This window comes from Elgaria multicarinata, chromosome 2 (genome assembly GCF_023053635.1).
Source record: "Elgaria multicarinata webbii isolate HBS135686 ecotype San Diego chromosome 2, rElgMul1.1.pri, whole genome shotgun sequence".
NCBI classification, from domain to species: domain Eukaryota; kingdom Metazoa; phylum Chordata; class Lepidosauria; order Squamata; family Anguidae; genus Elgaria; species Elgaria multicarinata.
The window spans coordinates 123945207-123959558 of NC_086172.1; the positions used below are offsets into that span (position 1 = coordinate 123945207).

A 14352-nucleotide genomic window follows, 5' to 3' on the forward strand; every position below is an offset into this window, starting at 1 on the left:
AGTGGCAGTCATGTCCTTACCTTTTCCTTCCCCCAGGTAATTTTATACTTTCATGAAAAGACCCAGTCCTTATTTTTTTCCTTTTTTCCTTCTTACCTAATGTTAGTAGCAGGTACTGTAGTATCATTAAAAATGTTAAAGATTGTTGGAAGAACCACTAAATCGGGATGGCAATGTGCTCCCTACAGTCACCAGTATATCTCCAGGCACCTTCCTTGGTGCCCATTGAAGCACCCTACTCTTTCCAATTTTTTTTTGAAACAAGTGTTTTATTTTAGAACTACAAAGTAACAATGATAGAACAACAAAAACCTCAACACACACAGAGCCTGTTTTACATTATTCATCATAGGTTCTAGTTGCATGGATTTTAAGCTCAATTTCAGTCGCAAAATGATCTTTTTTTTTATTAGCCTTGCTAGTTATTACACCCCTCCAAAAATAGGACTGTGTACTTGGTAGATGGTGGTCTGTAGACCCTGCATTACTCTTCCTAATTTTTATTTAAATATATATATATTCTTACTGGCAGCTGGGATTGCTACAGAGTGAGGTGGGAGACTTTAGTTGCTGCCATCTTAATTTACCATGAATGCCTCCTTGTTGTTTGTGACTAGCTGTGCCCACCCATGGCATCCATTTTATGACTTTCCACATTCTCCATGGCAGCCATTTTATGGTTGTGCCCAAGACAGTTCCTCAAATTTCCAAACGTGCCATGGGTCCAAAAGGTTGTTTAGCTTTGCACTGGAACAATTAGGAATTATATGTTTAAAGGTCAGGTTCATATTCTGGCTGTCTACGTACTGTAAGGAAATTTGTCCTGTTTTCCCACTTCATAGTATAGCAAAATGTGGTTGGAATGGACTATTGTACTATTGGCACAGTAACTAAGTTAATACAAATTAACTATATTGAATATTTCGTAAAGGAGTAAATAACTTTTATTTTGCCCCTTAGTTGCTGTGCCATGCCATTTCTCAAATACATGTCTAGGTATAAGAGACAAACTTTAGATTAATGAGTTACTTGATTCACTGATAGCAAGAATATGTAGAGAAGTCTCCCATAACATGAATCCTGATATTTACTGGCTGCTGATAGTCCTATCAGATGTATGTGACTGCAATTTCTTTAGCCTTGTTGTTGAAATGGATTAGCTCTAGGATCTGGGAAATGACTGAAATTTAATTGATTTACTACGTTAGAGTGACAAAACCATTTGGTTTTCTGCATTCTCTTCCTTTTTAGATTCAATAGTGATACCAGCTTCCAGTCGTTTGAGTCAGCAGCGCAATCTTGTTCTTTTCCAGGCATTTTGTGCCATGAAATATGCCATCTATGCACTTTGTGTCAATGCACACAGGGATTCAAATTGCAAGGACTGTGCAAGCTGCTTTGTCAGTGACCTCCCTGATGAGCTGCCTGATCAAAACAAACCTGCAGATCAACCTCTCTACCCAGGTCTGGTAGCTTATGCATACTTTCTAACTAAAATCAGTGTTGCTTTTTATTCACTGTGCATCAGCAGAGCACAACCTATCTTAATAGGTTTATTCAGAGCTGTAAGCAATGCTGGGGAAATATGAGACAGTAGCCTGGTTCACACGATCCGCCTAGTGCACCCATTGGCTGGGTTCAGATGACATCATAAACCAAGGGTTGAATATGGGTTGAGTCTGGGTTGTTATTGAAATGTGAGTTCTCATGTTGTCTGAACCCCGCTGTGATAACAAACCATGGTTTGTTAACTACGAACAACTCACATTTCACAACCCAACAGACAATGGGTTCTCTCCATGGGATGTACATGGCTAACAAACCATATTTTGTTAGTGTGTCTGGGTTCAGGCAACACAATAACTCACCATTCAATGAAAACCCATAGTCAACCCCTTCAGTAAGGGTTATCATATTGTCTGAACCCAACTAATGTCTCCCAAACGTAATCCTCTGTTGTGCAGCCATTGCACTGTATTCCCTTGGTCAGATTGGATGCTGTGCTCTAAAGTGTAATGTGCTCTACATTGGTAAATTGTTGGTACAGAAGTTTAAGTCCTTTTGTATCACTCTGGCCCACTGAGCTGTAAACCTTTGTTGAGATAGCTTTCCACATGTACCGTACTCATTTCTCCCTCTGTACACTCACACTCACACTCACACACACACACATATGCTCCATTCAGTATTTCTGCAAGGAGACTATTGGAGCATAAACTGGAACAGGTGGCCCATGATTGATAGAGATTTAAACTGATGTGTATTTTACTTTTGTTTCTATGTGTCCTGTTTCTTTGTAATGGCTTTTGCTACACAAATAAATTTGTATTGTTGTTGATAGAGATGTGCTACTTCATTTTTCCTAGTCCAAAGAAATCATTGAAAATGTTTTTCAAGCTGTGTGTCAGTTTGCACGGGCAGAGGCAATTGTATGTAGGTTTAAACATACCCATTTGCTGGATAGTATGGAGGCCTTATAGAATGAATTGGGTCTTCATGCTATTACTGTACATGTGTCTAATTTTTACACATTTATTCTGTCTAAATATTCATAATATTGCACCCTTAGGGACAGACCTGTTGCAACATTTTTCGTCTTATAGAGGCATTTTACCCACTCAGAGGGTTACTTCCTGTTTGCTTTGCTTATCACGTGTGTGTCTGTGTCCACACATCTTGTTTTCCTCTGATCTGCAGTCAGGACAATTTGCCCAGCAGTGGCTGGACCAAGCATTTATTTCATTTTATGCCTCCCAACAGCAAGAGCTCTTTAGGCGATTCACAAAAATCAAACATAATAAAGACATACTATAAAAACTTTAACATACAAAAATGTAATGCAATTTAAAAATTTTGTGAACTGCCCAGAGAGCTTCAGCTATTGGGTGGTATAAAAATGTAATAAATAAATAAAATAGTTAGCTATAAGGACCCAGTAAAACAATTGACATTAAAAGCCCCATCATATGCGATCACCTGGCACAGAAAAGATGACAATGGCAGCATAGCCCTTTGTTTATTTTGCCTATGCACACCTGGGAGTGTGCCCCACTGGACTCAATGGGATTTACCTGTGAGTAAAAATGCATAGGATTTGGTAGTTATATTAGAAACCTGCTCTATTTCAAAAGTTGAGAACAAGCTGTAAATGGGTCTGTTATTAAATTAAAAACTAAGTTCCAGCATGATGCCAACTGTGCTGAAAATATAGTTTCTGAATATTACAAAATATTAGAAGAACTAACTGCTCAGGACTCGGCCTCTTCGCTCTCAATCCTCTTTCTCTCTCCCCATTAGCTCAGCTCCTCCATTTACAGCTAAGCTCTGCACCCAAGGCAGAGCAAACAAGGTTCTTCAGTTGGATGCTGGGTCCTAAAGCCCGGGTAGCAGCTTTTCCTCTCCCTTCTCTATCAACATTGACTACAGCAGCTGCCTTGTTTCATCATCCCTCTGATGGCACAGTCCCTATAGCCAGTCTTCGGAGGACTGTAGACCCCTCTGCCCCTCCCTTTCTAGGGTCTTTGGGTGGTTGTAGAATTTATCTAAAACAAAACGTTTTAGCAATGTAAAGATTTAGTGGGAATTGCCTGGAGGCAATACTTACCTGCCCCAGGGGCCCAGGCTAGTGATTATTGGCTAGCCCAACAAGTTTATTTGAAGAGTCTGTAGCTATTTGGTCCTCAAATGAGGCCATTGATACAAGGAAGAGGAATAGTAAATCTGTTTTTCTTTAATATTTTGTTTTCACAATGCAGATTATGTGGGTCTCTTTGCTGAGTATCTTGCCAAGTGTCAGCATTTTTTAAGGACTGTTCCTGTGCCTCTACGCCTGGAGCTCCTGGAGAACATCTTCTCCTTGCTCTTTATCTCTTATAGCGACCTCGGCGGTGATGATCTCCACGAGGAGGGGAACCCAGAAGATGGTGGCTTCGAGAAAAAGAGCTGGGCTGCAAGGAGACTAGAGCGTTGTGCTAGCCAAGGTTCTTCCACTTCAGCAAGCCCTCAGCACTCTGCAGGGCCAAGAAGGAGGCCCGCCATGCACACGGTCGCTACACCTCAGGAGCCTAGCAGCGTCCAGATGCTGCTCAATTCGGAATCGGATAGGAGCAACTGCACTTCCTTCAGACGGAGCTATCTGGATTTGAAGCATCTCACTGCTGATATCCACGGATTTTTAGTGGATGATGTAGCAATGGAGATCTTTCTCGAAATGCTTCTGGACCATCTGAAAGAAATAGAGGGTTCTTCCCCATGGGATTCTAGGCATGTACCTCAGGAGGAGCTGGCACTGCTGGACTGCATGAATTTATCTGTCAATAGAGACAGTTTTGGTTGCCGGGTGCAGCTGTTCTCCAAGTATCTCTCTGAAGCTCAGTGGCGGTACAAAATAGTGCTGAGCAACAGAAATGCAGGTAGGAATTTCCTGGAAATTGCTGAGCGAGGGGCAAGAGCCTTCGTACCAGTGAGTAGATAAGGAACAAATGAGGAGCATTTACCCTAACCCTCATAACTAGTTAGAGGGTTGTGGTGCTTCAGGTCAGGTCAGTTCTCCGAGCATGTGGGAGGAAAAGGCATTTGCACGTAGCAAGCGAACAAACGTCTCGGAAGAAGAGGCAGCGGTGGCTTTAAGGATACAGACTTTGGTTCCAGCCTTTATCATGATGTCCTTTGACTGCTCTGGCCTGGCTGCATTGTTTGACGGGAGCCTTCTGTGTTTCTGCTATAAAAAGTGGAGCTGCGGGCAGTGTTACCCACGTGGAGTCTCCAGACGTAGCCCAGCCTTGCAACAATATTTGGAGCTCTGTTGTCTCTGATTTAGGCAGCCTTTTGCTTTCATCAGTGGTGCGTTATGCATAAAATAACAATAGATCCCTAATATAATAACTGAATCCTGTTCTTCCAGGTAATCAATGTACTCCCACCGGAACCTCATGTAATTTAACCAAAGGGTCCAACTTGAAGAGGCAGATTCGATCTCAGAGACAAAGGCCAGGTAATTTGGTGAAGAAACATGTACTACCACCGTGTATGTGCTGCTGCTTGTCTTTCAGAACCTCATGGCTGGGAGAGATTTATAGGACTGGGCTGGAATTGCAGCCCTAAGTCAGGGATCTCTAATTGTCATTGGGAGAAAACAGGCTCTGGGTTTCGATGCTCACTTGAAGCTTGGGTCCAAAGACGGATGCAACGAAAAAGGCAGAGGAATCGTTGTGTGATCCCTAGGTGGATAAAATCTTTTGGGGGCCAAAGCTTATCTCCTCCTCCTGCTCCTGCCCCCCACTGAGAAGAATGCTCCAATTATTATTCCCAGCTCTGCCAGTCAGTAGAACAGATGGGTTTGTCATACAGCACTGTCTGCAGATGGCCAAGAAGGACCTTGCTTTATCCCAGCCAAATGTTAGGGCAATAACAGTAGGCCACAACTGGTTGCTTTCTGTCCCCGTAATCTGCTGCAGTTGGATGGTAACTCTGGTAGGCTCATATTTAGCACCACTGAATTTCCTCCAGCCTTGCTTAGAGGTGAGCTTGCTTCTGTCTAGAGATAAGCAGAGCAGTTGCCTCTTAAGACTGCAGTGGGAAAATATAATGTGGATATGCATGGGCAATTAGATGTTGTTGTTGTTGTTGTTGTTGTTGTTGTTGTTGTTGTTACTTATCTATCTATCTATCTATCTATCTATCTATCTATCTATCTATCAAACCCCAGACTGCTCCTCCAAGCCAGTTATAATTTTTGCCCTCTGGCGCCATCTAGCGACGTATCTCGGAACTGCAGCCTTCTATTGAAGGTTCCAAGTTCCCAGAAAGAGCTTCCGGCCTAGCAGAGGGGACAAAACCCACTAACCTCCTCACCAGACTGCTCCTCTACACCTGTTGTATGACGGGCTTTTTTGCTAGTTATTATTACATTTTATTATATTTATATCCCGCTTTTTGCCCAATGCTGGGCCTCAAGGTGGCGTGCATGTACAATTGATGACACATTTAAACAAAAATCCAAGAGATCCTCCTCAGAGTAGCAGTTAGACTGTTCTCCCCCCACCCCCTCAAATATTTTGTCTGAGGGCAGCCTGTGTTGAGGCTGCCAAAAAGTGCTTGCCTGTGTTGCTAGCATGGTGTTTTAAAGTTTCTTGTCCCATATTCCAGACCGTACATGTACATGGTCTGTAAGCCAGCTCTGAATCTCCCTGGCAGTGGCTGCATGCAGTCACTCTGTGAGGTTGGGAATTAAGGCAAGGCTCTTGGGAGTTACACCACAGCCCCACATGGAGCATTCCTACCAGGCAAGGGCTTTTCAGTAGCCTCCATATGAGTGCCATAATATTTAAGCCAACCCAGTCCAAGGCGCTTCCCTCCGGCTAGATAAGTTCTTTTTAGCAGTGACTTCTGTCACTCGCTTTATCCCCATGGAGACTAGAATAGCGACTCCTTGATAGCTTTGTGTATTTCGCACTGTCTCTTTTATGTTCTGCTTCAGATTGCAAGAAGGGAGTCTCAGGGTCGTTGGAAGAGAGCGCAAGTAGTGAACTAAGTATCACCAGTGCATCAGGTAAGGAAGACTTTTTATCCATCAGTTTCCCATCCCTGCCTGCCACTGGAATCATCTTTCTCCCCCCACCCCACCCACCCCGCTCCCCTTCAGGGTGGCTCACCCACTGCTTGCTCTTTTGTATGTTCAATGCCAGCCAAAGAACTTTTATAGTTTTCTTCAAATTTGGCTGAGGTTTTAAATCTTATTCTGCTGTGGTGACTTAATGGTATTGCTTATGATTTTATTGTTAATATCTCTGTCGATTGATAGTCACCCTGAGAGTACCAACACTGAACAATTGCAAATAAGCTTTAAAATTAAATAGTTAATTAAAAACACACACACACATTTCCATGTTATTTTCAACCTCCTAATAATGGCAGGACTTGGCATAAACTGCTTACTGTGTGTACATTATTCCTTCTTTGAGATGAATGTTGTTCCTGATAACTTAATCTACTGGGCAGTGTTTTATTTTGTTTTATTGTTTTTTTTAGAAGGAAGTGCTAGTACGCTATCTGACTGGAGTGATGTAGAATATAGGTTAAAGCCTCAAAAGAACTTCCTCATCCCAATGATGCTTTCCCCGCCAGAATCTCTTCTTGTTGCCTGTATCTTAAGGGGAAACTACATAGAAGCTCATCAGGTAACTCCATGATCATAACAGGACACTGACCTGGTTCGCATGATACAACAGTCCACTGTGGCTTAATTTACCTGTGAGGGTTGTAGCATCATGCTGGGCACCCAGAGGTGCCATTTTTGCACGGTGCCTGTAGGCCAATGGCTTGTCATGTTGTGTGATCCCAGGTGGCAGGGGCTGTTTGAGGGTTAAACAGCCCTCAAATAACCCATATTGTGATGTTTATTTATTTATTTATTTATTACATTTTTATACCGCCCAATAGCCGAAGCTCTCTGTGTGAACTGGTCTGTTGTTTTGGAAATGGCTGTATTTTCTGGAAATTACCATGCACCCATGGTTTATCTAGAGAAGCATGGGAATTAATCTTCCATGGTTCATAGCTGCTCTGTGCATCATCCAGTGACTCTATGAAGACTGCAGTCTCAGCACTGCAAAGGGCTCTCTTCCAGCTTCCCCCAAAGCTTTCTAGTAGGATTGGGGTTGCTCATTCTGTTTCTCTATTGAGAAAAATTCTAACTATTGATAAAGCACTTCTCTCCTAATAAACATATGGTGCCTCTCAATTCCACAATGACAGGTGGCTATTATGTTTAATTTGGAGTCTTCTGCTTCCTATGGTGAGCTAATTTTCTTGGAGCGTAACCAAGAAGTGATCAGGGAGCTGGCAAAAGTGGAACACAAGATTGACCATCAGTCGTCTGAGGGATCTGGAAACCTCAAACAGTCTGGCAGTGGCCGTTCTACACTAAAGGCTATTGGGAATGCGGCAGCTGCAGGTAAAAACCTGACCGTTGATCTTAAAAGTTGGAAACAAATTGGGGAGGGGGGAACAGGACTTAAACATAACAGAGATTGTGTGTAGTGGATGTCTGATGGCAGGGCCAGCCCTACTCTTAGGCAGAGTGAAGTGGCCACCTCAGGCAGCAGAAGGGGCAGCAAATTGTTTATTATTTAATTGGTTGTCATATTTTTACTGCTAGGGATTGGGAGTGCTGCTTGTGGAATTTTCTGCCTCTAGTGCCAAAATTACGTGCCGGGTACTAGGGTCATTTAACTTGTTCAGGGGATGGGAGCATCATTTGGAAGCAAAATGACTTGGGCTGGCCCTGTGTGAGGGGTAGTGCTTCATCTCACTATGAAACATGCTATGATTTATCTTATCAAGCTGAATACAAGCCATGTTCAACAAGAAAAATCCTCCCCTGTCCTTACTGATTTTGTTGGCTGGTTAGGCCTTGGTGTAGCAAGCACCTGGCAGGCCATAATCCGTGGCCAGTGGGCTGTGTTAGGCTTTATGAGACACAGGTTGTGCAGGCCTACAGTAAATTGTTAAATACTCCATCCCTCATCCTGGGTCACTTAACAATGGATTATCTTAGAGGTGTTCTAGGGCAGTGAGAGGCAACCTGGTGCCCTGCAGATGTTTTGGCATATAACTCCCACAATCCCTGACCATTGGCCATGCTGGCTGGGGCTTATGGAAGTTGTAGTCTTAAGCATCTGTAGGGCACCGGCTTGCCTACACCTGCTCTAGTGAGTGTTTGTAAGAGAACTCAGTAAGAAATGGCTTTATTTACATTTGGTTCAGAGGCCTTTGGTTGCAGCTTGTTTTGTCTGTCATGGTCTTCTGTCCCTCAGTTTTTCCCTCCTAGAAGTGTGTGTAGGTACATATTCGGAAAGAAGAGCAATGAGGGACAAATCAAATTTGGCTTGGATCCAGAGACAGTTGAGTGGAACTCTGCTCATGCAGAATTGGCCTTTCCTGGCTCCTCCCTTCCCACCGTTGTCCTGTGTTCCCCCAGAAGCTGCTTCTGAGGATGAATGGAAATTCTGGAATGACATGCGTTGGGGGGTGGGGAGCTGCAGCAAGAGGGAGAAATCAAAGGAATTCATTGGAGCTGCTTCTTGCAAGCAGAAGAGCCTTTCTGCTCATGCAAGATACAGTGGTGGCCAAAATTGTGGACACTTCTTGAAATTTTCATGTTTTGCAACTTTGCATGCGTATAGAAAAGGTTCCATTTCACGAAATTTAAATGTTTATATATCAGTTGAAAGAGAATGTAATGCTGAATTCAATACAAAAAGCAGAATGTAAATATCTGCAGTACAAAAAAAGTTATGCTTACTTTAGTCTGAAAACAAACATAGGTGTGATTGAGTGAAGAAGCGGACTGGAATTGCAAACCCTACTGGCCAATCACAGTCCTTATTCTGGGGACCAATCACATGGCAGTAGCTGCGATACATCATGTTTCAAGTTGGGGAAAGTCAGTTTTGCTGTTTGTTCTGTAACTGAAGCGCAATTGGAGATTGTGTGAATATTTGAAGTATTTCTCAAATTAAAAGTGTATATACGTACATCATAAATAGAGCACTGGCACCAAAGAAAAGAGTTCATTGGACACCCAGGAAAAGAAGCAGGATTGTTGAATTACGTGAATCAGGTCTTTCAAATGATATATAAACATTTGAATTTCATGAAGCAGAACATTTTCTATAAGCATGTAAAGTTGCAAAACATGAAATTTTTTAAAAGTGCCCACAATTTTGGCCACCACTGTACCTCTATATCCAAGCCATTATACTTGCAAGTCAGGGTTCCCTGTTCTGCCATCTAAAACCATCAAAAGTGTCAAGAAGGAATTGTACTTTCCCAGAATTGGACCAAGTCAAAGTGAAGCCAAGAGAGATCTGACTTCTTCAAGATTGCAAAGCTGTACTGCATGTTATGTTTGGGCCCAAATCCTTCATATATATATAGCTTTCTCTTTTTCTTTCCCAAGGTATGGTGTTTTACTCCATCTCAGATGTTACCGATAAGCTGCTTTCCCCTTCAGAAGGCCTCGTGGTCCCTATGCTTCAAGAGAGCTTCTGGGCCAGCAGTATTCAGCTGGAGCATGCCAGCCCTCTGAGCAATGTCCTGGAAGGCCTCTGCCCCTCCGCTATGGCCATATTTGACTTGGCATGTACTCAGTGCCACTTGTGGAAAACCTGCAAGCAGCTCTTAGAAACAGCAGAGAGAAGGTTGTATAATAGCTTTGAAATGAAGGGTAAGTTTTCTTCCTCTGTTTAGTTAAATACTGTCTTTTTAAAATAAACAAATGGCACTGTAAATAACTAAGACAGTCATGGCAACCATAGAGCGTGCATATAATTGTGCCAATGTATTCTTTTTGTTCTCATATTTTCCCTCCTCACTTTGCTTCTGCATCTGATAATAGGCCGAAGACTTGATTCTGTTCTGCAGTGCTGTGAGGGCATGAGAGGTTTCCCGGCAGTTCTTCAAGAAATAAGTAAAATTGTCAATACATCACAAGGGCAGCCTAAATCAGGTAAGTACATTGTTTCATATTATTAGTTCATTCAGATCTGGGAGGACCATTTTCAAATAGATGCATCTAGCCAATGAATTCCCTCCTGCAGGTGGCTGATTTGGACGCCTTTCTTTTGGCCTTCTGCTGAATGGTGAAGGCTTTCATCCTTAGAAAGGCCTTCATGTTTTGACCGTCTGGTCTTGCTGTTCCTTCTCAGTAACTGGTTTTATTAGATTGTTTTACTCTGCGACTGATTTTAATGTTTATATCTCCGGCTGCTTGTTTTCAGCTTTAAGGAGGATATTTTAAGTAGTGTTTTATGTGTTCTTATGGCTGTGAATTTGTGTTATGATTTTAGCCACCTTGAACAGTTTCTTACACCTCGTGTAGAGCCAGTGTGGTGTAGTGGCTAAGGTGTTGGACTGGGAGTCGGAAGATCCGGTTCTAGTCCCCACCTGGCCATGAAAGCCCACTGGGTGACTTTGGTCCAGTCACATATGTTAGGAGTCTGATGTATTGCACTCCCTCAGAGCATGCACAGAGTGCAAGCACACGTCAGCAGAGACAGAGGTCACTGGCAGCAGGCAGATGTTCACGAAGTGAAGGAATACTCAGACACAGCGTTTTGGACTACTAATCTAAGTTTACTTTACAAATATTTACATAGAGCATAATATAGTTGAGGAACTTTACACAATAGCTCTTCACACAAACTCTCCACACTCTTCAATCACATATTAATAGCCTTTTGAGCCAATCATAGTGTCCACATGCAATATGAACACCGGATTGCATCACCAGGATTGTGTTGCTATGCCTCAAGAAAAAAACATGGGCAAACGGCCTTGGTCAGAGAGCCATCCAGCTGCACATCCTGGCCACTCTCAAAGACCTTGAGATGGCTATCTCAGGGTTGTTACTTTTGTTCTTCAGTTCCAGAAAAACTTCCACTTAGATATGAACACTTTCAAATCAAATACCTGACAACATACTCTCAGCCCAAGGTCTGTCAAACCTCCTTATGTACCTTCCTCAGAATGGTGTTCCTCTTTAAATTAGGTCGGACCAGAGCTGAATTGTGAATTAAGTTGGCTTCTTGCTCTGAGTGGGCTATATGAGGTTCAATAAACTGAAGATGAGTCCTTGCAAGATGGAGACTGTAGAGCTTCCGAGCCTAGGAGATCCACAGCTGAATCCTGAATCTCTTGGACTCTCCCAAGATTTCTTTTTCAGATATAGACCGGTTTATAGATGTTGTAAAAAAAATTCAAAAAAATTCAGCGGTTGCTGTTGGCTGCCCAGTTGATGTACCTCTAGCAGTAAAAATTCTCAGATGTTAGTATACATCGAGATTGAGTTACATATAAGACATTTTAAGGTGTGAAGCAGCCTTGGAAGCATAAGAAGACCCATGCTGGATCAGACCAAGGGTCCATCTAGTCCGGCACTCTGTTCACACAGTGGCCAACCAGCTGTTGACCAGGGACCCACAAGCAGGACATAGTGCAACAGCATCCTTCCACCCCTGTTCCCCAGCAACTGGTGTATATAGGCTTACTGCCTCTGATTCCACTCAGCCATCAGGACTAGTAGCTATTGATAGCCTTATCCTCCAGGAATTTATCCAACCCCCTTTTAAAACTATCTAAGTTGGTGGCCATCACTACAACTTGTGATAGTGAATTCCATAGTTTAACTATGCACTGTGTAAGAAGTATTTCCTTTTATCTGCCCTGAATCTCCCAACAGTTAGCTTCATGAGATGACTCTGGGTTCTAGTATTATAGGAGAGGGAGAAAAATATCTCCCTATCCACATTCTCCACACCATACATAATTTTGTACACCTCTATCAGGTCTCCTCTTAGCCTCCTTTTTTCCAAGCTAAACAATCCTAGCTGTTGTAACCTTCCCTCATAAGGGAGATGCTCCAGCCCCTTGATCATTTTAGTTGCTCTTTTCTGTACTTTTTCCAGCTCTATAATAACTTTTTTAGGTGTGGTGACCAGAACTGTATACAGTATTGCAAGTATGGTCACACCGTAGATTTGTATAAGGGCAGTATGAAACCAGAGAAGATCCAAGTTGGAGTGTTAGAGATCATGAGTTGATACTTAAGAGAGCTGCTGCCAGTCACGGTAGATAATATGGGTTAGATATGATGCATTGACTCAGTTCAACATTTAGCCCCAATCATGGCACTTAGTCTTCTTGATGTGCTTTTACATTTGTTGTTTATTTGTTCAGTCGCTTTAAAACTACATTGAGGTTTGGTATTGATGGATGTTTCCTTTTGTTTCCCCACAGAAATCTCTGATGAGAAAATAAGTAGTCACTTCCATTGCAGCATTGCTGATCTGCTCCAGACTTGTTACCCTGCTGTGACTGAAAATTGTATCACTAATCAGATTGTTTTATCACAGCACTTTGACCAAATCCTGCAAAATCTGGCACATGTAGAAGATTTTTCAGGTAAGTAAGTGTGTGTGTTTCAAGGGGTTTCTTTACAATCACTCAAAAAAAATTGCTTTGAAGTGTGTTTGTATTTAAATTTAATCCCAAATTTTAGGTTAATTATATGTAGGGTATGAAATAAAATTACTTCAATAGTCCCTGTTTGACATAAATATTACTTTCAGGATCAAAAACTTCTTTATTTAGTGTTTGCAGGGCTTCTTAATAAGATATGTTGAAGAATAGATATTAACCTCATAATCTACTTAATTCTTCCCATTTAAAATGGCTATATACTTACATGTAAAAGTTCCACAAGGTTTTTCTCATTGGTGTAATAAGGGTCAGACCACGTAAGTCCATTCCAACATGGTAGTCTGGTTGAATGGGAGGTTGTAATTTGGGTAAGGAAAAAGAATTACTGTCTTTGTTGGCTAATGTGATGGAGTATTTTCTCTCTAACCCTCTCATTTTAATAGATTCCAAAGGAAATCTGCTTGCCTCGTTAGTAGAACAGGCTTCTTTGAAACCTGCTGAATTAGAAGTACATCCAGTTTATAAAGAAATCAAACTTTTGCTGAGAACTTTGGACCAATATGCTAATACCATGCAGGAGAGCCATGTGCAGAATGTCTATGTACAAAGCTTCTTTGATTATATCAACAGGCTGGCTGCCATTGTCTTCCGAAGTGTCACTCCAGAACTAGGTAAGAGATTGTGCACCACTAAACAAGCTAATCCAGGTTTTAATTTGGTAATTTACTTCCTCCTCCCCCCCCATGATGGAAAGCAAAGAGATAGATAGATTAAATAGATATTGCAAAAGATAATGTGCATAATGAGGAATTAAAATGAGCAAACCCATGTTGCATCTATATTTGTAGATCACAATTTCCATGATTATATCAGACCGATCAGCTGTTTGTGACTACATTTTATTGAAGTGGTTCTCCATAAATGTTCCATGGGTGTTCTCCATAACTAGCTCTCCCCCACCTGGTACCCTCCAGATGTTTTGGATGTCATCTTCCATCACCCAAAGCCAGCATGGCCAGTGGTCAGGAATGCTGTGAGTTGTTATCCAAAACTTCAGAAGGGCACCTTCTGAAGGGGAAGGTTTCCATAAACAATCTTGTGTCTGTGCAGCTGAAAGTACAAAAGGGATCATAGTAGGTTTACAACACAGCACAATCTTTGGAAGGAAGATTCCAAACATATAACACAGGATCAAGTCCAAACAATATATGACCATTTCCCATTTTGTTTCTTTGATTCTAGATCAATCTGCAGAAGTACGAGTTGGAAATCCTTTCATATTATTACAGCAGACCCCTTGTCATTTGCTGTCCCAACTTCTGTTTGAGAAACAGGTTGTTCCTGACAGGTAAGAGTTTTCAGACATGGATG

The 14352-nt window shown here is 42.0% G+C and overlaps 1 protein-coding gene across 1 annotated transcript in view; it reads left to right on the forward strand.

Moving 5' to 3' along the window:
* The window catches only part of ZFYVE26 (zinc finger FYVE-type containing 26), a 67366-nt gene that overhangs the window by 12189 nt on the left and 40825 nt on the right, over positions 1 to 14352 (forward strand). Inside the window, exons 10-20 of the mRNA XM_063117567.1 lie at positions 1252 to 1464; positions 3756 to 4412; positions 4904 to 4993; positions 6479 to 6550; positions 7030 to 7178; positions 7756 to 7954; positions 9962 to 10228; positions 10400 to 10510; positions 12799 to 12963; positions 13425 to 13652; positions 14224 to 14329. Of these exons, the coding sequence (XP_062973637.1) occupies positions 1252 to 1464; positions 3756 to 4412; positions 4904 to 4993; positions 6479 to 6550; positions 7030 to 7178; positions 7756 to 7954; positions 9962 to 10228; positions 10400 to 10510; positions 12799 to 12963; positions 13425 to 13652; positions 14224 to 14329 (2257 nt within the window). The remainder of the gene's footprint in view (positions 1 to 1251; positions 1465 to 3755; positions 4413 to 4903; positions 4994 to 6478; positions 6551 to 7029; positions 7179 to 7755; positions 7955 to 9961; positions 10229 to 10399; positions 10511 to 12798; positions 12964 to 13424; positions 13653 to 14223; positions 14330 to 14352) is intronic.